The sequence below is a fragment of the Sinocyclocheilus grahami genome, unplaced genomic scaffold, assembly GCF_001515645.1.
Source record: "Sinocyclocheilus grahami isolate Dianchi unplaced genomic scaffold, SAMN03320097.WGS_v1.1 scaffold69.1, whole genome shotgun sequence".
NCBI classification, from domain to species: Eukaryota; Metazoa; Chordata; class Actinopteri; order Cypriniformes; family Cyprinidae; genus Sinocyclocheilus; species Sinocyclocheilus grahami.
In genome coordinates this window covers 1,048,089-1,073,862 of record NW_015505248.1, presented here as the reverse complement: position 1 = coordinate 1,073,862, position 25,774 = coordinate 1,048,089, and the positions used below count along the sequence as shown (strand labels likewise).

General features: G+C 36.9%; 3 protein-coding genes across 3 annotated transcripts in view; all 3 read right to left on the bottom strand.

Annotated features, from left to right (window-relative positions):
• The window catches only part of LOC107585328 (stromal membrane-associated protein 1-like), a 113,258-nt gene extending 101,388 nt beyond the window's left edge, over positions 1-11,870 (bottom strand). The window contains exon 1 of the mRNA XM_016272326.1: positions 11,536-11,870. Coding sequence (XP_016127812.1) covers positions 11,536-11,653 — 118 coding nt within the window. The 5' untranslated portion in view covers positions 11,654-11,870. The remainder of the gene's footprint in view (positions 1-11,535) is intronic.
• An 867-nt stretch (positions 11,871-12,737) lies between these two features.
• Positions 12,738-13,888, bottom strand: LOC107585375 (succinate dehydrogenase assembly factor 4, mitochondrial-like). Its single transcript, XM_016272378.1, has 3 exons — positions 13,694-13,888; positions 13,352-13,483; positions 12,738-13,153 (listed from the first exon to the last, which is right to left on the bottom strand). Exons 1-3 carry the CDS (start codon positions 13,770-13,772, stop codon positions 13,044-13,046), a joined length of 321 nt encoding a protein of 106 aa, XP_016127864.1. The 5' UTR covers positions 13,773-13,888; the 3' UTR covers positions 12,738-13,043.
• Positions 13,889-18,044: 4,156 nt separating this feature from the next.
• Positions 18,045-20,920, bottom strand: LOC107585374 (T-cell leukemia homeobox protein 1-like). Its single transcript, XM_016272377.1, has 3 exons — positions 20,452-20,920; positions 19,179-19,416; positions 18,045-18,255 (listed from the first exon to the last, which is right to left on the bottom strand). Exons 1-3 carry the CDS (start codon positions 20,918-20,920, stop codon positions 18,045-18,047), a joined length of 918 nt encoding a protein of 305 aa, XP_016127863.1.
• Between the last annotated feature and the right edge of the window lie 4,854 nt (positions 20,921-25,774).

Here is a 25,774-nt window from a genome sequence, read left to right as displayed (position 1 = left end):
CTGTCCCCAACAGTCACCAGCACAAACACATTCACCAAACTAATGGCTAATTAATATTGTCTAATTATCATTACCAACAAAATTCACCCAAAAAACATAGAGATTTCACACAGAAAGAAAGTGAAATGGCCTTTACAAAAAGAGGTAAAACAAGGATGTCGGATGACAGTTACCCTTTTGAATGGGAGTACACAGACGAAGAGCTAACCGTGCGTGACTTTTCCAACGAGATTACATAATGTGTGATTTTGCGGACTCGCATCGCGGAGCTAGTGCAAGACATGCATTTGTGGATAAAAAAATTTATATAAACTTTTTTTTTAATGACCGATTGTTTGGCTAGATAATAGACCCTTATTCCTCGGTTGGGATCGTGTAGAGCCCTTTGAAGCTGCACTAAAACTGCAATTTGGACCTTCAGCGCGTTGGCCACCACTGAAGTACATCTTTCTCTACACGGAGGGATAGATCCTGGAATGTTTTCCTCAAAAACCTCAATTTCTTTGCAACTGAAGACAGAAAGACATGAACATCTGGGATGACATGGGGGTGAGTAAATTATCAGGAAATTTTTATTCTGGAAGTGAACTAATCCTTTAAATCACTGCCAGAGTCTTTATTCAGCAAAGACTGTAGCAACAGAGTTTCATCCACAGAGCATAAATCTAGTCAACAATATAACCACATACTTATGCTGTAGGGCTGTGGTTCTCAAACCTGTCCTGGAGTACCCCCAGCCCTGCACATTTTGTATGTCTCCCTCATCTATCACACCTGATTCAACTCATCAGCTCATTAGTGGAGACTGCAAGACCTGAAGTGGGTGTGTCAGATATAGGGAGACATACAAAATGTGCAGTGCTGGGGGTACTTCATGGAGAGGTTTGAGAACCACTGCGTAGGGCAAACAAAGTAATGTCTCTCTTTCCCCACCTGCTGGAAAACTAAAGGAAAGAACTTTAACACGCTTAGCGTTACACTATCGATCTGATGAGAGGAAGAGCAGACAGACTTTAATATATTCATCTATTCATAATTTAATAGCACCCTATGCTGAGTAACCTAAAACCTCTGTATCTGAATGAAGAGACTCTCTCAATAACTGCAGCTTAGACTGAAAGTTTACCAAGACTGGCTCACTTCTACGCCATGAAAGACGAAATTGAATTGACCCTGACACATGCGGTCACCACCAAACAACAACTGAGTGAACAACAACTGCTCTAACCAAAACCAGTCCAGCTGGTAAAGCGGTCCTTGAAAAAGGCAGGCTTATATTTGTGCAAAATGAAGCACTGGATGAGACACATATGTGTCGCTAAATTGCTTGTAGCTTTTATTGAATTATTCTTTAAACGACTCTCGATTAGAAATAACACAATGAAGCAGACTTTTGAAACTAGAAATAAAAATAAAAAGATTCTTTGCTAAATATAATGACACATTCAGTACATTTAACAGAATTACTATTAGGCCTGCAAAGAATCAATGTCCACAGATCACTCCTAAATTGTACACATTAGCAAATAAAACAAAACTTTTAAAAAAAACGAACATTTAAATGGGAGGGGTTTTTTATATTTTGTCTAATTTGATCATTTGTTCAGCTACCAACACAAATTTTCCCTTTATTGTAATCCATTTGCTGGAATTCCACAGATTTCCTTCCATAATCGGCTTTTTAAAAAACCTGTAAATTTGTGCACATTCCAGGCCCTACATAAAACCCTAAAGAACAAGTCAGTAAGGCACATCATGCTTTTGTCTGCCTGTAATTACTAAAGCCATAATTCCTAAGGGAATTACATCATCTCTTTTGTGAAGGTTAGCATGTTTAGACAGAGCCTGAGCAGGACCAACTCCTCTGCGTGTTCGTCAGAAGTTGAGAATTCAGCACAAAGGAAAGGAAGTTGCTGCTATAGCAGGCATTTCTAGAATTCACCCACAGAGATAGTGATCATGCACATCATTCCTGACACAAAGAGGAAAGACTCCATATTGTTCCACGTAGCAGGGGAAATCCTTCTGATGGACGTTACGGTGAGGTCCGATATTGCCTGGAATGAAGAGTTACTATCTAAACAACATAACATACACTGATATTAGAACTATGAATCAATTAAAAACTAATCAAAACTAACCAGAAATGCTGCCATTCATGATGATACAGACAAATGAAGATAAAATAAAGTATATTAGCATAAAGAATAAGAAATCATTGAATATACATTACAAAAAGTCTTTAAATGCACTACCATTCAAAAGTTTGGGTGTAAGTTTTTATAAAACGTTTTTGAATGAAGTCTCGTGCTCAAAAAGGCTGCATTTATTTCATTAAAAAAGGTATACTGTGAAGTCTTGTATACATTTTTATTAGGGGTGTAACGATTCATCGATATGGATCGCTACATCGATACGATGTCTGACGATACGATGCATCGATACCACATGTAAAATATCGATATCTGTAGTATAAATAGGCACCTTTATTTTGGCACTGTCCACATTTTCACATAATGTCCGTCTATGCATTAACGCCAACGCGTGCATTCTCGTTCAAACTCACATATCAGGACTCGATATAAGGACTGCCCGAAGGCACAAGGTGAGCATAAAAGACGCTCGGGATTGTTTGCGGAACAGTCGAGCGCTGTGTGAGAAGTTTTCTGCGCACACAGACAGACACGTCTACACCGAGTGAATACTATATTGAGCAATGTATTGCGTGTTGTAAAGATCGCGACCAAACTCCCTTTGTGATTTTAAAACATAAGACAGTACCCAGATTTGAAGACTACAGTAAGATTTAACTTCTACTGTTAATAAGATTTTGGTAGGCTACTATTAGATATATTGCCTAAATATCCTAATTCAGATGGGCTACCCGTTTTATTTATTTTTTTAATGGTATATCAAAAAGTGTATATTTCTTAAATGTGATTGTTGGTACATTTTACCAGTTTTTCCCATACTTTCAAAACAAAAATTAAAATAGGAAAAATATGCAATATGAAAATAATTGAAGACAAAATGTGTTTTACTGAGAAAAAACAAGATTTGTTTTTTAAAAAGCCTTTTTCCAAAAGGTACATCTGGAAAAAGGGGGGTCGTCTTATAATCAAGGTCATCTTATATTCGGGCCAATATGGTAACCTTTGTAGCATCAAAAATGATTAATCTATATTTTAATTTACACAGCGAAGACTATGCAGTTTTTTTGCATTTGATTATTACATTTCTGTAGCGTACCTGAAAATGTATTTTAGACTGAGCTGAAAAACCTGAAAAGCACCGTTTATTGAACTTGTGTCTTTGTTGTATTGTATTTATTTTCTGCTATTGCTTGTAATTTGGTTATCTGTAGAAAAGATTTTTAGCACTGAGTCCATAGTAGCAGCCAGAATTATTTTTCCAATTGTTTATTTTCTTTATTATTAAAAAAAAAAACATGTAGGCCTATTTTTTTTGTTGTGAATGTCCCAATTGAGGTACAGGACGTGAACATTTCAGATAAATGTTCATGTTATATATTTTGGTTGCATTTGTGAGTTAATTTAGATGGTTGTTTAAAATAGATATATAATATCGATATATCGATCGATATACTCCTGTATTGAATCGAATCGTAGAATTTGAGGTATCGGCAAATATCGTATCGCTGGGTATGAGAATCGATATCGTATCGTGACGAATCACCCAATTTACACCCCTAATTTTTATATGCTGTTTTGGTGCTCAAGAAAATAATAAAAGTACTCTTTTCTTCCATTAATTTTACTTACTTTAAATCTTTTGTAAAATGTCTTTACTATCATGTTTATCGATTTAATGCATCTTTGCTGAATAAAATTATCTATTTCAAAACTGTTCCCAAACAGTAGTGTGTATGTAATCAACATATTACATAATACAGTTTGAGATTATGCATATCAATTAAAAATTTATCAAATTACATGATATTCCAATTAAATAACTGCATATCAGTTTTTACTGAAAAAGCCAAAATTAAGTATTACTCTAGCAGATGACATATCAATAAATATAAGCCTATCACTGGCCTACAGTCCACAGCAATCCATTTTCCAATCAAGTTTAATCTGTCTGAGGTAGATTAGAGGCTGAATGACATTTTTGGCCGCCTCTCAAGACCCCTGTATTTGGTTTCATTCCATTGCATTCTCTAGATGTTTTTGAAAGCAAGAATACATGCAGTGTAAATGGCTCCTTACTCATTCTGTGCTATTGATCTCAGTAAATGTGGTTTGGCAAGCTGCAGTAGCGGCTGGGACTCACTCATTTGGAATAAACATGAAGATAGGTCTTCAAGGCTGATTTGCACAGATGGTAAGAAAATCCCTCACTATGGAATGTATGTACAAGTCATGGGGGTGATTAGTTGCACATAAATTAATCATGTTAATATAACAGCCATAATATTTTTACTCTCCGGCTTTTCAAACGTACGCTCTCTGCTAATCATAACAACTTCAGGAGGATATAATTACCAAAACGCACACAAAGATACTGACGTAGACTTTCAGCAGCTCTTATCTGTGTGAGTGACAGTGTGAAAGAGAGCACACAGGAGGAAGTACCAAAGCACATTTCCTCCCTGTCCTTGTAGTGTGTGAGTGAGCAAGAGGAAGTAAAGGATGGGGAGCCTATCAAATAGATACCTCTCTCAACACTCTCCAGTTGCCAGACACAATGCAAAATAAAAACAGCACACGCACACCTCTGTCAGCAGTTAAAGCAGGAAAGACACACACACACACTATAGTACTCTCTGCTGTATTCTGTCTTGAGGTTTGCAGTTATGATTGAATCATTACTCATTACTAGAAGTGCCCAGAGGCATTCCCAGAATCTGTGCCCACAGAGATTCCCAAACAGTTCAAGTGAGAAGACTCACTTCTGACTGATTAATGGCTGCAGCTAAGTAGATATCATGTGTATATATTGCTTTTCCATTGGCTGATTTGACCATGGCGATCTGTGGGATTTGATGCATCTAACCACAAAATCTGACCGATAATGAATGCTGGCCATCATTAACAGTACAGTTGATCGCCAATTGTGAGGTAGCTAAAACACGACACTGATCTGGACACCTACTAATCACACCACCCACTACATCAGCTTAACTACCGGTGTAAGACGCAATGACTGGATAGAAATAGAAACAAAAGGCATCTTCTTTTCACACTACAAATTGTGAATCATAATTTTAGGTTGTCTTGTTCTGCTCATACTTTAATGGGCTAGTTATTAATCCCAAACCAGGGTAAAATTCCTCAGTTCAACCATTCCGACTGCTTTAACCTGCCTTAAAAGGAGGCAGAAAAACATGTCAGACTGCAACTTGTATGAGAAGAAAATGTTTATGTGTGTAGAATTTAGGGCTGTCAAAGTTAATGCTATAATAATGCATTAATGCAATCTCACTTTAAAAAAAAGGGCAGTTGAATATAAGTTTGGGCTTTGTTGTTAATTTTAACCTTTAATATTATAGTAATGTACCAACTGAGAGGGTTCCCTGTATAGCTTACATGACAGCATGCCCAGGAGACCACAGGCTGTCATTAAGGCTAAAGGTCGCCCGACTAAGTATTCATAGTTATGTAAATACTGTCATACTAACAGCTGTCTGAATAATTTTTGGTTGATTGTAATCTATTACATACCTTTCTATCAAAATGATCTAACATTATCAAGATGAATTTGTTCTGACACAGTTTAACTCTTGAGTTCTTGTCATATTTTATTACCATTTTCTAAACTATAGCGAATAAACTGTTGTCATAATGTGAGAAATGTTGAAGGTGTCTGAATAAATTTTGGTTTGACTATCTATTTGATAAATGAAGTTAACAAACTAACATTATACATACCCTTTTGGTTTCTGTACCCAATATTTAGAAAATTTACAAATGCAATAAAAATATTGGTATCGGTATCGGTACTCCGTATCGGAAGTACCAAAAATAAAAGTATCGTATCGGGCGAGTACTGGAAAAAGTGGTATCGGTGCATCCCTACTTACAGCATTAGTTTTTTTCTTAAGAAAACCAAACTATCGTACAGATATTGGCAGATATCTTTCTGAATAATCAGTATTGGCGGAGAAATCTAGTATCATGCATCCCTAAAATATATAAAAATATACCTTCAAACAAAATGAGCAGCCAATAAGGTTTATATTGCATGACCTCACTGACAACAGCCCTTGTCCCACACTAAAGTAGGTGACCTGACGAAAAAAAGAGAGTGTGTTCTTATCACCAAACAACAGGCAAGTCACAGTCTGTGTGTGACTCACAAGTGCCCAAGAGCTCCAAAGAGGGGGATATCTAATGCTCTGAAGCAGCGCCAAACCACTTTCACCCAGTGCAAATAAGCAAACACAAGTACGCAAAAAACACAGAGACTGGAAGTGCATGTATAATCAGGCTAACACAAAATCTGCACACACAAAGCAAATACGACCTTAAACGTAGGCTGGCTTCATTCGCCAGTGATGTTCTGCATGTAGGTGACAGCAAGCAAAGTGGAATCAGGCAGTGAGAGAGCAGCGCCGCACAAAGTAAATAAAAACCTCAGGTCACGCTGTGCTCAGCCATGTCTGACCGATCCCTACTATTGTGTCACATCTAATCACATCCAGCGGCTAGAACCAGCAGGTCCTGCGGTGCCACACTTGCCCTACCGCACTCCATATTTTTCCTCTTCTACTATACTACTTGGCAGAGCAGAAGTTCATGGCAGTCTCTCAGTGCTACAGCCAAGTGGAATCAAAGTTTCACCGATAGCACAAACATCTGTGAAAAAGCCACAGCAATTTACTCAACCTTACAAAAGAAGACATTTTGAAAAACATCTAAATTGGTTTTCAACGTGCATTCGAAATATCTTCTGTTGGGTTTCACAGAAGACCGAAAGTTAGGTATGAAATGAAATGAAGGTAAATGACAAAAGAGTTCACATTCACAAAACAGCAAAATAGGGTTGTCAGTCCTGTGTTCGAGTCATTAATATGCTTGCATTCACACACATTGGTTATTTACGGGAGTGACAACTGCATTCTATTATAACCAAACTCACACCCACAAATTTTCAGGACTTACAATCATTTGTTCGGCGAAGCTCTGCTGTGTGATAGGGATGCAACGATTACCGGCTTGACGATAAATCATGACCAACCACGGTTAGTATTACCGTTTCATCTTTTAATTATCATTAAAACTGTATTAGATTACCGCGATTGGAACAACTCACGATAAATAAATACTGTCAAGTGTCCAGCATAAAGCACAGTTTTAAGTCAACTTTAAAGTCTTTAAAGTTTAAGTCTCACATGCGCACAGCATGCAGAGTAGTTTCGTTTTGAGTGAAAACAGGGCGGAAAAGCTGGGAGGTTTTAAAAGAATTATACAAATTAATATAGGCCTATGAATGAATTAATTATATGAATGTACCTCTGAAGGTTCGAACTGTCTTCAGAAATGGTTCAATGGCATTTTGTTTTCATCTTCGCTCCATGTAATACTTAAAGGAAGTGTTCTTAATCACAATACTGCTTTGTCCACAGAGGTTACGGGAAACAGCTCTAATTCTGCTTTTCCATAAGCGCCACCTGCTGTCAGTGAGTGGATTTACAGAGACCTATATTTACATTCAGTCTGTGTACAGTTTCTGTCTGTCCCAAAAATGGACCGAATTTGCATGCCCTGCTGTAAATTTTGACCGGTTGATGAAAAACAAGCTTATGTGGATTCTACACATTTAAGCAATCATAAGTTATCTAGAATTATTTATGGAGCAGATAAAATACATATAATCATTTATTAATCAATTATCATTTTGACATATTTTCTTTATTTAAAGGCTGAAATGTGAGGTTTACCTTTTTATGAAACTTTTTCAAAGCTTTATTTGAACATTTACATTAGATATTTCAACATGCTATTAAACTGTTGTCAGTCAAGTTGTCATTTATCCGAACATCATTGGCAATGTTATTGTTTTAGTGATTATACAAACAAAAAGTCATTTTATTTGTTGTTTGTTGATTTTTAAATATAAAACTTGAAGTGATTTATGTGTCGGTACTTTTTGAACATCTCCAGCACATTTTAACAATACCGTGATAATACCGATCACCATGATAACTTTGGTCACTATAATCGTGATAAGACATTTTCATACCGTTACATCCCTACCGTGTGAACAGAACCGGACTGGTCAACTAGTTTTCTGTCACGCGATCGCAAACGTGGGGGACCCTCAGCTTAGGGTGGCCCAGGACGCAGATAAGAGCTGTGTGGCATCTGACGATTTGATCCAGTTTTGGGGTCTGAGTGTGACTAAAACACTGCTCATTACAGAGGTATAAAAGCTGAGGTCGGTTAACTAAGATTTGATGGATGAAACTGTGCCTCAGTTTAACTTTTGTCATGTCAAGTGTGATAAGTCTTTGTATGTTGCCATCTTTGATATGTACTTTGGACATGCCATGTGCAATGGTTACAGGCGATAATCACAAACAGAACACAGGCTTGACTTCAGCTGCACATTCATACAGACAGTACTCGGGCCTCTATTGTAAGCTGCAGTGTGAACAGGACATTTTGAAACTCACTCCTAAAAGTAAATACGGTCATCAATCCCAAACACGGACAGTGTGTGTGTAGCCATATTCATTTTTAGGTAAACTATCCCTTTAAGTTGGCCTCGGTTTAGTGAAACCATCATGAAACGACACTTGCAACCCATTTTACGCTCATAATGTGCCTTATTTCTGAATAAAAATTCATATTTAACAAGGCAAAAAATGACTTGAAAGTTGATTTTACCCATTAGCAGTTAGGATGTTTAAAATAGGGAATTCCACAGACACAATGCAAAACCCAACAGCCTGCACAGCCTAGGCGATGCCAGCAGGAGAAACAAGTTATTACATTTTGATGAAAACGTTCACAGAGACAAAATTCCCCCCCCTGAATTATGTGTGCTGATGCATTAGTGCACAGTAACACCTAGAAACTGTATTACAGGGATAGTTCACCAACAAATGAAACTAGTATGACTTTTTCTGTTGAAAATAAAATATGTTTTTTGAGAAATGTCTCAAGGTCTGTCCCAATTTGTGTGCTTATGCATGCACTACCCTATGATTGTGAGTAATGCACTCAAATTTTCAAAGAGCTAAATACCCAGATGATGTACTTAATATAAAATTCATACACTAGATAGAGTACATTGTTCATATAGTGTACAGTGCATCATTAGGATCATACAATGGAAGTCAAAGGTCACCAACTCTCTTGGTTACCAACATTCTTCAAAAACATATTTTTGAATGAAAAGAAACACAGGTTTGGAACAACATGAGAGTGAGTAAAGAATGACAGACTTTTCATTTTTGTGTGTAAAGGGTGTTGACTAACATTCTCGCAAGGCTGTCACATTCATAAGCTAATGAAGCTACAAAACTCCTCCCATCGGCATTATTATGTAAGAGAGAGACAGAGGCAGAAAGAGGCCAGGCAATATGAGCAGTGAGGTGTGGCTGCACTTAAGACACCGGAGAGCTCAGAGTGGATGAAACTGGTCTGGTTAAGACGAAAGCTGAGAGGGGAGCTTGAGAAGGTGCTGGCCTGCGACATCACCACAGAGCTGATGACTGCCTTTACATTCTCACATGCTCTCTATGGAGAAAATGGACTTTGATGGGAAGACAGAATAAGGATTATAACAGAATTTAAAGCAAACATCTGAAGAAAATATCTGAGTCTGTAACAGGCCACCTATGAGCTTGCATCAGGATCTGTTGGTAAGACTGTAGCTGGCAAACATAGCAATGTCACTCAATTTAAAAAAAAAGAAAACATGCACCATGCAACCGAGAGGAAATGAGAATGCATTTTGCTTTCAATGTTCAGCTCAAATACGACTGCACACAACTACACCAAAGAGACAGTGTAGGCTTTGATGGGAAGACAGAATAAGGATTATAACAGAATTTAAAGCAAGCATCTGAAGAAAATATCTGAGTCTGTAACAGGCCACCTATGAGCTTGCATCAGGATCTGTTGGTAAGACTGTAGCTGGCAAACATAGCAATGTCACTCAATTAAAAAAAAAAGAAAACATGCACCATGCAACCGAGAGGAAATGAGAATGCATTTTGCGTTCAATGTTCAGCTCAAATACGACTGCACACAACTACACCAAAGAGACAGTGTAGTACCTGCTTGCAATGTTTACAACAACGACATTAAAGTTACGATAAAACGGAAGGAGTGACAAATCTTTTCTTCTGTATTGTGGCGTACATCCGAGTGTAATGGATTAACGAAACAAAAAAATATATATATAGGGTGGCTCTTGGTTCTATGCATCACTTGTTGATTCACTGGAAGATTGAGTTATGACATTCTGATTGAACATTAAGAGGTCAAAGCATTTTCAAATAATGAAGCATGCATGGATTAACTGTTCACAATAAGCTCTATAACATGCATTTAGAAAATATATATATTTTTAGTCCTCCTCAACATTCTTTACACATTAAACTCTCATATTATTACAAAACGTATCCTTCCCTGTGAGCACCAAAACACTACACTATATTATTTCAAGTGAACACCCCCCGAACCAAACAGAGAGACCACCCACTTGAGCAGCTATTATGGCTACAGTCACCTGGTTACAATCTGAAGAAAAGATATTGATAGAAACTAAAACTGCTTTCACTTGCTTAATTGGGGACACTTCATTTCCGGCGATATCGTTGACATAATTGCAAAGATATTATTTAAACTGAGCTGGATGTTGACATCACTGAATTCAATGATGAACTGAAAAATGAGGGTTTACTATTGTCACTTTGCATTATTGACACTATTTTCCTAATTAATGCTGTTCAGTTGCTTTGACACAATCTGTATTGTTAATAGCGCTATATAAATTAAGGTGACTTGACTTGACTTAATGGTAGAGTATCACTTCTCGCTGCACAGTCCCTGTGGACACATAGCAGGGTATTATATACTCTGTTCTAGGATGAACCATTATGAAACAGGTGGATATGTGGAAAGCAAGCAGTGTTCATCTATAGCATCATTAAAGCAAGTACACCGGTTATTCTCTCCTGTATAACTCTTCCACAGTAATGAAACACTGCGGTGAGAGTCTCAGACCTGCTGATCAGTTCAACTCCAGACTGGTTTTCCATTCATGCATTAGTAATGGTTTTGCTCAAGGACACATGGCTGAATAGTGATTCGCCGAATATCAAATCCCAGTCAGCTGTCAACCTAAACAGAGTCTGAGCATCATTCAAGTCTAGCTAGACGGCTCAGTGGGCTCTGACACCCCGCTACGGGTTTCCTCCCGGGTGACTCAGAACCGTGAGCCGTGAGAAACCTGAACAGCCCTAGTGTGTAACGAGACTCATGCCGCGTAAGTTACAGGTGATCAAAGCATCAAACGCGAGTTTTCAAGCCTAGCGGGGGAGATTTGAGATCATATCACCTTTGGCTTCGCAGTCGGCGCAGTATTTGTTATCATCCTCTCTCAGCATTTTGGACAGAATGGCCTGATGCTGCTCGTTCAGTTTCTGAGCCTTTTCCCTCTCCGATCGCGTCGTCATCTCGGCCCGTTTTCTGTCAGCGTTTCTGGATAAAATCACCTGTCTTGCCCCTGATTCACTCTGTTCAATTGTATCGTTATAGATGTTAGACCATCCCCTGTGAAATGAAACTGTGGTGGGCTCACGGCAACGGCAACGGCGCGGCGGCTGGGTTGAGACAGATCGGCGGAATATGGCCGATTGGAGGAACTGAGCGGAAGCGGAAACGGAGACGAGGAAGGTACGGCGAGCCGATTAAAATAGAATTAAGAAATACGGTGAATTGGGAGCTGGGGGAACGTTTAATCAAATCTAAGCGTTGTATTATTTTTTTTGCCGAATTAAAAGTCTGACTAATGCTTGTGAAATCCAAATATAAGAGGGCACTGTGACTCTTGTATGTATGTGTTGGTAGGCTGGACAGCCGGTTTGATGCGAAATATGTTTAAATCATATCTTACATTAACGTTACTTAGAATGTTGTCACTGGCCAAATATTTAAATCCTGGTAAATAGACTAATTTACTTTGGCAAAAGCTATATGACAAACTAGGTGACATTATACGTTTTAATAAATAATAATGAAATTATTACAACTTATTAAACTTTAACCATGCAAAGTTTTAGCCACTTATTTTAAATAAACATCAAAATCATTTAGAGAAAATATATCAAATACAAAATACTATGAGAAAAACGACACTGTTCAGCAATGTATACCTTATTTATTGAATTTGCTTAATATATTCATCATACTCTGCAAGATATCAGCCAATTTTCCATCGTTTGTTCAGTTGTGTGATCTTTGCAGAGTTATTATAGTAATACCACCACCATCATGGTAAATGTTCATTTAAATGCTGATCGGGCTTTCTCTCCCAGCCTTGCTGTTGTGCCCTGATAATGCATTTAGCCTCTCCTTAAATGCTGATATGGTACTGCTTATCTGTAACAATCCATGTGCAGATACATAGGAAAACTTTTGCAGTAATAACTTTTTTTCCCCACGAAATAAAACGGAATAATTTACATGATATTAAACACAAACACATGTCCTTGTGACAAAACTTTCTATGAATGTATGAAATCTGACAAAAAATATATATATGTTGAATGTTTATTATTTGAAGAGATCTTTCAGGCCTTGCAGACTTTGTTACCCACTTTCAAAGAGAATAAAAACATTGGATTTCTAATAGCAGATTCTTTTCAAAATGTCAATTAAAGGCTGAACAGAACCGTTCCAAGTAGTTCAAGCTACTTTTACACAAAATATTCACCCTACATAGTAGGCCCATACAATCGGCAAAGACAAACATCCCAGACATTCTCTTTTTGTATCTGTATACAGAATTATTACTCGCATTCAAATGTTAAAATAAATACATTTGGATATTTTTAACAGGGCAAATTAAAAATCAATACAACGTCCCTTCCTCTCCCAATCGCCATATCGTGTAGGTTCAGGACCTCTGGGACCACCTTTCTCCTTAGTTTCTGGATGCACATCATCTGGAAATCCTGTTAAAGGGGAAATTAAATATTGTTCCATTTTATGTCATTAATTGTATAAACTTAAAATACATGTAATTAGTCATTTATTAAAAAAGAAAGAGCTATAGTTCATGTGTATAGCCTATCCTTTCGATAGATACCTTATATGTAAATTATTGTACAATAATAATATAGCTGTATAACAGAAATGACGCGTGTTCTTACGTTCAAAAACATCTTTAGATTTTGACTCGGTTTCGTCCATGTCAAAGCGTCCTTGGGGCGTTTTCGCTTTCTTTACCGGTTCTTTATCTTTGGCCACCCCACCAGATGCATATCCTGCTGTCCTAAGACATGCTGCAGATACATAGGAATAAGAGCAGCGAGACATTTTGACAAATCTGTCGCAAACTGACATGTATACTCGAACACGATTCTCAGTAATAAATATAAAGGAAGTTTAGAAATGATGCATATCAATATGACATTTGTACAAATCGATGCCTGTTGTGCAAGCATGTCAATGAACAGTTAAAACCCAATCAAAGGTATTCAGGTTGCACTCACCAGTATAAGTCGACTCTAAAAATAATCCTTTCTTTACTAAACCTCTAACTGTAGTACAGCAAACATGCAAAAGAGACATTTTGCGTGGGTGCTGTACTAGTCTGTTGTGAGCTTTTCCCGTGTCGTGTCGCAGCAGAAAATTACACAACTCAAGGATGTTTTGACGATTGAAAATGACGATGCCCGCGTCATCATTTAGGGACACAAGATACACTCGAGAGGATCGCGGCGGCGCTAAAGAAGCGCAGAACCGAATGTTACGCATATTTACATCTGCTTTGCATGCATCTTTTCAAAGCGAAGAACAGATGAGGAACTCGTCTGTATGAAAATCAGTTATAAAATACTACAAAATAATACTTAGATTCCCTGTGAGACATAAGCGGTAAAAAAAAATATATATATATAATTTTACAGAACTCAGAAAATTACAAAAATACTGTTTTTGATGGTACCATGCCAATGCTATAAAAAATAACGAGCTGAAAAACTATGATATAGCCTATTATGCCCGAAACACAACTATAAAGGGACATTTGATGAATTAGTGAAGTAAAGTAAATTAATTTGATGGAATACGTGACGTGATTTTTCTTAATTGCACTGAAATACAAAAAAGAAATCAAAAGCACACTTCATCATGCAGTACTATGAATAAGTCTGTTTTGATAGACATATGGATTCAGGTAAAGTGGGCCACCTAGATGTTTTTTCTTTTCTTTTCTTTTTTTATTACTTTTGTTAACTTTAAGGTCCAGTTATAATATTTAAATTTGAATACAGTTCATATAAAGTGTTATTTGCAGGCTATAATATACCAGTAAACATTTTGAGATGCACTCCAGACAACATTATTTTCAGGTAAAGTGGGCCATTCCTTATTTATTAAAAAATTATTCTGCATCTTAAAAACACATGATATATATTAACACATATTATCAGACAAACATATTTAACCAACCCCAAATTATATAACCTATAGGTTATGCGTAAAATAAATCATGTGTAAATCCTTGTCTCAATTCATGTGTGAAATTCCAGATAACTGAAAGAAGGTGTTGTGTTGACATTGAATTTGATGAAATCTGAATATCAGAATATTCAGAAACCAGAATATTGCCAAAAATTAACTCTACAGTATATTAAAAATGTGACTATAACACAAGCAACAACAAATAGGCTAAAAAAATTAATAAGAGGAACATTTAAAATGGTAAATATAAAAAAACTTTAATTATGTTCATATTTTAAGCTTTATGTTCTGCATCTACATTTTGCTCCTCTCATCCTTTCGTCACTCCACAGATTGAACTTCATGCCTCGACTTCCTTTCTATTCTTTCTTTCCTTTCTTCCATCTCTGACTTGAATTTCCTGACTGCAGTGTCATTTCTGTTTTCTAAACAATTAAATTATACAAGTCAACTATAAAATAACATTTAATGAATTTGAGTATAATAACTGAAGGTTAAAGGTCGGCCCAATTTACCTGAATCCCACTGGCCCACTTTATCTAACACATTCAATGTGAAACAATGTGTATTGTGAAAAGCGCTATACAAATAAATTTGAATTGAATTGAATTCAGCCAAAGTGGGCCAGCAATATGTAAACACCTTACAAGAAAACTGTATTCTCTGCATTTTATTCCCTGTTAACTCTAGTAACAAACAAAGCAGGAACTGTCCCCATAATATTTGTTTCCATTTAGTGAGCAACCTTATTAATTTAGAAATGAAAATCTTATGTCGATGCGTTTTCTCCCTTTCACCATATAAGGCAGTCCTCCTTTAAGGTGTGGCCACACCCAGCAGTGTCATGTTGCATGTAAGACATATGTCAGACATTATAAAATGTGTAAAATACAATATGAAAATAATATGCGTTAATCTAAACGCGCCCTAATGTTATAAAAAATAAAAAATTATTTTATAGGAAAGTAGGCCTTCGTAAAATCAGACTTCGCCTGTCATTATTTGGGGCCCATTACGTCGTATGAAGTATATGGCCCTATTTTACCCACTTTTATATTCTGGCCAAGGGTTCGCGACTGCGTTCGTATAGCGAAGGCCTAGTACTGACCTAAATGGCTTCCATCTCTTAACATTCTGGAACGTTTTAAACGACACTTATGTAACACATTATGCGATTTCGGAAGAGATGATTAAACTTAAACCACCTTCCGATATTGGATAGCTTATAAGCTTCTGGTTATTTTCAGGAACACCATCACATCTGCACATTATCATAAACACACTTTTGCACTCTCCAGTAGAAAAGAAAAAAAAGCCCTCCATTTATCATGCAACCAAAACTGTCATTCACTAGAGATTCATCACAGATATGCAATGCTATCTGGGATCTATCCACAATGACAAAACCTGCGTGGTGTTGCTATATAGGCTATAGTTATACTCAACAAAAAGCGCTAAACAAATCGAACCGTTAGAATGACCCAGTCTGAAAAACGTCTGAACATCTGAAAGTCTGAAACATGACCACAGATATTTAATCATTCGTATCAAGCTATAATAAAATATATTTTATACACGCCGACATCTCCGAAGAAAGTGAAGGACAAATAAAAAAAAATCTTGTAACATAGTGCTACCAAGTTGATTTGCCTTTTGATAAACTGTTGCTTGTGTAAAATGTAAATTCAGACAATAGCCTAAATGTATAGACTTTAGTACAGGTGTTATTGGGGGTGACTGCATCTGAGTGTAATACAGAAAAGTTCAAATTGACAAATAATGTAAAATGAAGAACATATTTGCTAACAAACAATCTTTCTGGAACGTCGCAACAACATATTTCTGCATATAACAAGTGCTGTAGTAATTTACGCCTCCGAATAAAAAAGACAGTCTAAACACAAGCATGAAGAATTAAAGTCGTTCATGTAGCCATAGGCCCATTTTTCCTGTAGAATATATTTTAATTCACAGGACTATTTTTTGCTGCAAGTGATATGCTAATTAGCAAACGTGCAAAATACAATCCCTCCAAGTAGCCTAAGCCTACATACGAATATGAAAAAATAAAAATAAAAAGATAGGCCTATCGAAAAATAAATTGGTAACACTTTATAAAAAAAATGTGTTCGTAATTATAACAATATGTAATGCTCATCAGCGTATTAGTTGGATGCAGTTAAAAGAGTAAATTAGTTCGAATAAAGCTCTGATTAGCAATAGAGTGATGCAGCATATAGGTTAGCCCAGTGGTTCCCAACCCTGGTCCTGGAGGCACCCCAACACTGCATGTTTTGCATGTCTCCTTAATCAAACACACCTGATTCAGGTCATCATCTCATTAGTAGAGACTCCAAGACCTGAAAATGGTGTGACAGAGAAAGGAGACACGCAAAATGTGCAGTGTTGGGGTGCCTCAAGGACCAGGGTTGGGAACCATTGGGTTAGCCTATTTATTCGTCTATAATGATATCCTCCTGTTCATCAGTTATAGGCTATAGCTTTTTACCCAGAATCGCCTATTTAAAACTATTAAAATAGCCTACTTTTTACTTTAAAATTAGATATTTAAATTTAAACTCCTTTGTCTTCCAAGTACCCACATAAATAGCCTAACTGCAATTGTGCCAGTGTTTTAAGTAGCCTACGTTTGCCCAACACTAGTGCCTACATTCACTGAGGGACCCGCGGCTGTAAACGGTCAGATGGTCTGTGAGTTTAATCACCGTTATTTTGGCAAGCAGATCCTAAAGCATTTCGTTTTCACTCGTTTGTGGGTTAAAGAGGTGCAAGCTTCTCGGGGTGTGCTTGAAGAGTGTGAGGCGGTAGCCTCTCTTTTCACCCTGCATGTGTCTAATCCGGAGAATGACAAGGATATTAATTATAACGAAGCTCACAGTATTTCCATGCACAACAGAGAGGTGGCGTGTAGATAGCTATTCACCAATAACGCAGTGGTAACAACTCGTAATTATATCCGTATATTCGTAATTATATTCGTATATATATTATATATTCTTTTTTGTTTGTTAATATTTTATTTGTAATAGGCTATTTTGTGACTTATTAATGAAATTTAGGCTATTATAAAGTGTTTCCACAAACGTCAGGCTATTGGAAGTATACCAAATAAAATTAATGTTTGAGATGCAAGCGGAATACGACAGCATTTTATGTTTACATTTTGTTGAAATCGAAATGATAAAATCAATAAAAAATATTCTGCACGACTGTAACGGAGAGCAGCAAATATTCTTTTAGCTGTTTTTTTACAAGCTGCATATTACCTAAAAATGAAAGACTGATTTTACGTTAAAAAGAAGAAAGTAATCTGATGTTGAAATATTCCTCTGCACATCGCACGTCCATAAAAGTCTCTTAATCAGTGTTGGGAACGCTACTGATTTTCGCCGTGTTCTCAGTCCAGGGCTGAAGGTTCTGAAGTGCGAATAGAGAGCTGTTGTGTAGGCAGACTGGGTCCGGAGTAACAGGTTGGTTTATAGTCTTTTGAAAAGCTTCTTGCTGGAGTTGCATAAGGATTCGGTTCGCTTGTTGTCGCTCGGCTTCTCTCTCCTCTGCCGTCTGCCGCCTGCATGGATTTGGATAGGAGTCAGTCATTTAGTCGGTGATTTCAGACATGGTTTCTCAAAGCCGTTTTAGTGGTTGGCTAAATTTAATCAAAAACACAAAGCGGTGATCCTAATACAAAGAATACCTTTTGTCATTAGGTTTATGAAGTACATGGAAATCTTGTTTGAAAATGCAGATTATATATATATAGAGAGAGAGAGAGAGAGAGAGAGAGAGAGGCTATATTTGCCTACAGATCAATTATACTACATTTAATTCAATATAAATTACATTTCAGGTTCTCAGATCAGTGATGTAGTCAAATCACAATCAACACAATCATAAATGTCTGTGCACTTCAATTGTTGTGATAATAAATAATAATAATAATTAGTTATATAATAATCAGCACAAACACCATCACATCAATTATCCTGCTTGAACAGAAGGTAATTAAACTTCTAACACAACTAAGACTTTAGGGAAACATTGTTGCAGTATAACGGCATAATTTCTGTCGTCGTCTAAAAACTCGATCATAAAATGACTTTAGGTCTGCTCCTATTAAGTTCCAGGCCTAGCAGAATGTGTAATAAAATAGTAAAAGCTGGAGTAAAAAAGACATGGGCAGAAGTCCATCATTAAGAATATAACCTGTTTACACCGCCAAGAAAAAGGCCACAGTCAACAAATATTGGTCATTGCAAAATAAATGGAGTCAATTCAACATATTGATGTATTGGTTGAATTAACATATAGGCCTACTGAGTGAATTACATGAACAGGCCTTCCAAAAGCACAATATGGAATGCATTATGGAACTGACCCAACTGACCTCATAGAGGTCTTTAAAAACAAGATACTCAACTGGGTTTAGTGGTGAGACGAAAGAGAATGCATTACGTGTGAGTGTAAAAGCATGATTAGATCACAAAAGCTCACCTCCATTTCGTTCTTCTGTTCTGGAACCATGTTTTGACCTGCGCATCAGTCATTTTAAGTGCTTTCGCTAAGGCTGCCCTCTCAGCTGACGCCAGATACTTCTGACGGTGGAAGCGTTTCTCCAGCTCACAGATCTGGAGGCGTGTGAACGACGTCCGGGGCTTCTTCTTCTTCGGAGGCGTTCGGTTCTGGTACGGGTGACCTATACGGCGTGTTACAGTGAACGGTGAGAGGGCCACTAGATTGAGAGACAGAGTGAAAGCAAGCGGAAGAAATCAGCAAAACGACAGAGCCAAGCAGTGAGAAGCAAATGAGACTTCCAGAGATGAAATATTACCTTTGTCTTTTGAAAAACATGCAACAATTACGAAATATAGCGAATAAGTTCCGCCAAGCAAGCAAACAGACAGGAACAGTGGTGCCCACACCACTGGACAAGAACTTTTTTCTTTTCTTGCATTTTCTTAGGTCTATTACGACGACAGTGTGAAATGTAAATGAAAAATCAATCAATCGATCGATCGATCACTGTAAAATGTTTTGTCAGGTAACAAGATATATGCCTCATATTGTAACATCTAAATTAAGTGATTTTATTCGAGTCGAAAATATTATTTATTTTGACTGAATTTTATCAACCTGATTACATGAGGTTACATCAGTGAAGGCATTTTTAAGGGTCAAATCAATAGCTCATTATGGTAACAACAGCACATTTTTACTTTAACTTTCACATTTTTGCTAAAACTGTGATGACCATGTGGAACATTTACAGACAGGATCAATCAACATTTAAGTTCTATTTAAGTGTATGGATATAAATTTGTAAGATCATTTTCTTTGGCCTATCGATGCATTCCAACTGTTAATGTGTATAGAAACGTTCGTTTATGCTATTAATTCGCGAGACCAGTAACGTTTACATTTTAAGTTGTTTTTATAAAGTTGTCAGAAACCAAATTAAACTATTTAATGGAGTGGCTTTAACAGTAAAGCCCTTTTGAGTTATTTTAATTCATGGATTTGCGAGTCTACATAGAAATTCAACCAAATTAAAAATGAATTAAAATGTAAAAAGTTCAATGCCTAAAACAATGAAAAATCAAAGGTGTGACAAAGTTACAACCTAAAATAAGTAATTTTAGTTTTTCGACCGCTTTATATAGGTTGAAGTACTGATATGATTAAACACGATGAAAACATTTTTACAATGCAATCTCGAATAAGAACGGATTCAAATAAAGCATAGAAATACCACTGCAAAGCTTATTACCTGTAAATCTGTCTTTGGTATATCTCCTGTTACTCTCCATCCATGGAAACGATAATCCCGTGAGATTGTTAATGGTGCCCATGCTTCCCATACTTGGCACCGTGGCAGCGCTGGTGGGAATGGACGAGTGAACGCTGCTCAGCGGCCGGTGCGCTGGAACCCGGATCACTCCCGAAGAATTAATGCAATTCCCATTAACATTCGTGCCCAAGTTCATATTGTACGAGCCGTTGAGGGAGCCAACGCTGCACGAGTTTCCATTGTATCCAGCCGAGTTATTGACATTGTAGTTGCCAGTCATGGTATTATAGGCTGTGCTGACTATGCAGCCCAACCCGTAGTCCAGATCCTGCATTCTGGGGTTGGAGATCATACAGCTTCCCTGGTCTGCATTGTGAAGAATCTGATCGATCCCAAAACTGATGGTGTCTGCGTGCGTCTGGTGGAGATGCGCTCCCATATGATCCATGGTGTGGAGAAGCGCGCGCGCTCCTGCGAGCCTACAGGATCCTCCACGTCCCCCTAGTTATCATACAGCAACTAAAACGCAGTTTAGTCCAGACTTGTTGTTATCTAATAGCATTGACTGCATGTGTGAGAAGGACTGAACTACAGACGATTGTCTTTTTTACTGCCTCCCTTTACCCTTATAGCTATAGCCTGCCGGATGGAGCCACGGGAACATCAATCAAAATGCCAAAGAGGCTGGGTAAAATTAAGCCTCCAATTCTGGGGTGAGAGACCCAATTGGCTAAAGAAACCACGACGAGTCTGTTCAGTGAAACGCATTGGAATTCCCTTCTCAGCACAGGGCAGCTCAAAGTGATTTATTAAACCAAACACCAACGATTTTTCAAAACAACAACAACAACAACAAAAAATTCAATTACATAATTAACTTGGCTATGCAGTCTCTGTTGTTGAGATATTTTCTCTTTGGATATTTTGACCATGCGAAAATGAGGCAGTGATTTCAAGGTTAAGTATTTTTCACTCTTGTTAGGCTACAACAGATCAATATTTTGCGACCATGAACTCAAATGAATTACAGTGGTTTGTCAGTATTTTATGGTGAGAAAGATCAATCACACACACAACCATACTGTCAACGATATTACATTTCATTGTCCAATTAAATCTGAATAAACATGTCATTCTTATCGGAATAATTGTATTCTTCATCAAAAAGAGATGCTTATTGATCACAACAAGGTGGGGAAATATGAAGGAAATTCTGTATGAAATGTCTTTCCAAATTTTAAATGATTTATTTTAACTATTGTGAGTCACGACAGAATTAATTTATAATTCAAATTCATTTGGTAAGATACTTCTATCTGTTGCAGTGTTCATGTGTTAACTTTTGTATTAATTATTCATTTTATTTTGTATGCATTAATCTTTCTAAATGAGACGGTAACAACATAAATATGCAATATTAGACGAAAAGCAAACAGTTTCATGTTATCGATTTCCTTCTGGAAGAAAGTGGGTGGTGATTAGTTAACGTAAGATGCATTAACGTATTAATATTTGATGGGGCTCCAGATTAATCCTGCAAAAAGTTAAAGTTTATACAAAAGTACAATAGTGTATATTTTCGCTAAAACTGACCATTTTTGTTTCAGTAGACTTAATTATAGCTTTTAAGATGTGCATGTGCTGAATATTAAAATACCTTATTATTAATCTGCACTGCAATTGGTGGGACTAAATTTAAACGAAAAAGACGAAGCCCGTAGAATGTTAAGTGCTGGATTCAATTGGAGCGATCAATTTATGATTGATTAGTATTATCAACCCACAAAGGTCCACTTGAAAAGTGTCATTTATTGCGCGGCTATTGATACACTTCATTCCGCTAATGCAAATTAATGTTTTAATTTGAAATGTGAATTTGAAATTAAATTGAAATATTTTGATTTGCGTAGAATTTAACAACAAAACCGTCTGCACATTTTCCTTCTATTTTTTAGAATTATTTAAATGAAAAATACATTTGTCGTTTAATTTCAATTTAATTTCATGTGCGCGATTTGATTTTTTGCGCATTAAACAAAGCATTATTTCTTTTTATGATTATGCACTGATGATATCTAAATGTATGTCAATTTTGTTATTCTGTGGTTTCCCCCAAAATTGTAGTCTACAGTAAAAAATAGAAAGCGTCGAGCAATGTGCTGTCTAAGCACCATCTAAGCCAAGGCGACGCGACTTAACTTGTAACTTATCATTCATAGATACTGAAATGTGTTACATTTTTGAGAAATTATTACTTCAAAATGGATTATATTTAAATAAATAAATAAACAAACTTTCCTTTGACTAACTTTAGTAAGGCACCGATTTACTAGTAGGCTACTTAAACTGTCTGTGCATTAGTGTACCTGTGTAGTAGGTTACTTGACATGTGATCCATCGGCGCTCACTGGCGCCACTTCCATCAGCCGCATCTCTGAGCGCAGTCGAGAGCGCACAGCCATGCTGCTGACAGCTTCAAGTACATCTACACTGAGGCAGCACTCTCATCAAGACAAGAATTTAGCCCTGCTCTGTACGTTTGCACGTAGCTCTGATATATTCACAACTATAGCATTATTCTAAAAATGAAAACAGAAATGAACAGCATCAGATTTTTGATTTAGCTCACTGTCCATCTGAATTAATATATTATAGAGACGGACATTTAATCTTCCTGTATATTTTGGAGTTCATTTTTGAGACAGGTTTGTAAAAGGTGATACCTCTAAAGAGTGGTAACCAGAATTAATGCTCATTGATGTCAAAAGTATCTCATGCAGCCCTTATAATCTTGACTTTTTGTATCTAAAGGTACAGCTATTAGGTTTAGGTTTAGGTAAAGCTATTAAGCAAATGTTAATTGGATATTTGATCCTCACTAACATTTGTAGGCCTACTGCTATAGAATTACAGTTCTCAGTTTTGTAATAAGGGAAATGGGCCTTTACTTTTGGAGGACAGAATGTTTTAATCTTCCTGTATATTTTGGAGTTCATTTTTGAGACAGGTTTGTAAAAGGTGATACCTCTAAAGAGTGGTAACCAGAATTAATGCTCATTGATGTCAAAAGTATCTCATGCAGCCCTTATAATCCTGACTTTTTGTATCTAAAGGTACAGCTGTTAGGTTTAGGTTTAGGTAAAGCTATTAAGCAAATGTTAATTGGATATTTGATCCTCACTAACATTTGTAGGCCTACTGCTATAGAATTACAGTTCTCAGTTTTGTAATAAGGGAAATGGGCCTTTACTTTTGGAGGACAGAATGTCAGGTTCACTGTCTTTAACCTCTGGAATAGATGGATGAACTTCTTAATGCATTATGTTAAAGGGGAATGGACCGCGCATTTTTTGGCCTGTATTGTTAAAAAGGAAATAAGAGAACAAGCACACGTTTTATTTACCACGGGGAAAACTGTACAATACACCATAAAACTTTTAAATACATCTAAAATAAGCAAGCAACAAAAAGCTTTCATTCTCCAAATATGGTTTCTATTTTCCATTCATATTGATATGATTTAAATTATGGTATGAAGCTAAGATGGCTTCTCAAGGAAGTGTGCAAGTGAAAGCATGGCCTCTTCTAAATTTTTAAGGTGAGACATGTTTGCTGGAAGAATTAGTTTGGTGTTCAGAAGGGGAATGATGACCAAGCACCAGTTAATAAATGTCCAGATCAGTTGCTGAGGTGCTGAAGGACGGAACATCCATTAACTTGTTGTGTCTCCCATGCTAATGACTTGTTTTAATGGATAATGTGTCTGTCAAAACATAGTATGAACGATTATTTGATAAATTGCCCATCATTATAATATGTCTTACAGTCGAGAAAGAAACAGAATGCTTTTACAATGAAAGGATAATTTGACTAATGCCAACCTCGTCAAATTCATCTGCAAGTGAATAAGGCAAATTATTAAACTGGTTGTTTGCCACTACACCAAATTCAAGAAGTCAAAACAAGGCTATGTTATGACTCTTTTCTGGGCATCTTTCATTATATAAGAACAATGAGGTTAATGAGGTTATTAAATCATTATCACAGCTAATCAATGCTAATGAAGTTCCCTGCTGCACGTGGATGTATATTATAAGTGCTGTTTGTAATGTACTACAATCTGTGTGCAATAACTTGGCAAAGCTATATCATTAAATATTCAGGTCAATGTAGCCACTGTGTACTTTAGTATTATAACTTTTCTTTTTAAAAAAATCTTTAGGGAAATGTAGCCATTGCATCCATTTTCATGCAGTTGGACAATTTGTCTAATATAACGACACAAATTACAAAGTAGTAAATGTCGTCCCTCTTAATGCTGGAGGTGGCTTGTGATGGCTATACGCAGGACAGATTGCTCACAGGTTGAATTGGAGTACAGATTTATTGTCTGAATCTCCACTCCCACTAACACATGGGAAGTCTCAATTTATACTCCAGGCACCATGTGGATTCACTCTGCAGTCTAATAGTGGACTTGACACCCATGACAGCGGAAGCTGCTCCTTCCCTGTAGCGACTGGATGGTGTGTCAGTCCTCTCGAGTGCGGGTGCATCCTGTCGCCTGTTTTATTTAGGGGAGGCGGGTGAAGCCGGCCTCACTTCCCTTTTCCATCCTGAATGCAGGAGCCCAGCTGGGACCTGTTTACTTCACAGAGATGGATGGACTCATCCCACCAGCTACTGGTCATTACGTGTGAGATCAACATTATTGCCTCCCCTCCCGAGCTCCATAGACCAAGCAGAGAAAAAACTCTTCTCTAGCAGCCAGTCTGTACTATTAGCTGCTATATTGCCAAATCAAATATCCATATATTCAATTCAATTCAATTCAAATTTATTTGTATAGCTCTTTTCAAGAGACAAATCGTTGCAATGCAGCTTTACAGAAATGTAAGTTTCTACAATATATTTAGTATAGCTTATCAGTGGTGACTGTCAGTTAATGTACACTACATATGGCAGAAATCTATGGAAAAATAAATTAAAGACGTAATCAAACAGACGATGAACACTATTAACAGCAATTATTATATGATGCTATCAAACTTATAGCAAAATTTGGTTGTAATCCAGTAACTGAGGATATTATGATTGTAAAAACATCAGACATCTCCCTCCTGTTTGTTTTGAACTCTTTCATAGATTATTATTGCATCAACAGATGAAAATATTTAACCCTCATATTATTCTGAATCCCTATGACTTTCTTTATTCTGAAAAAATGTCTAAATATTTTTTATTCCTATAATGAATGTAAGTGGGGTCCAATGTTGTCTTGGACATCACTGACTTTCATTGT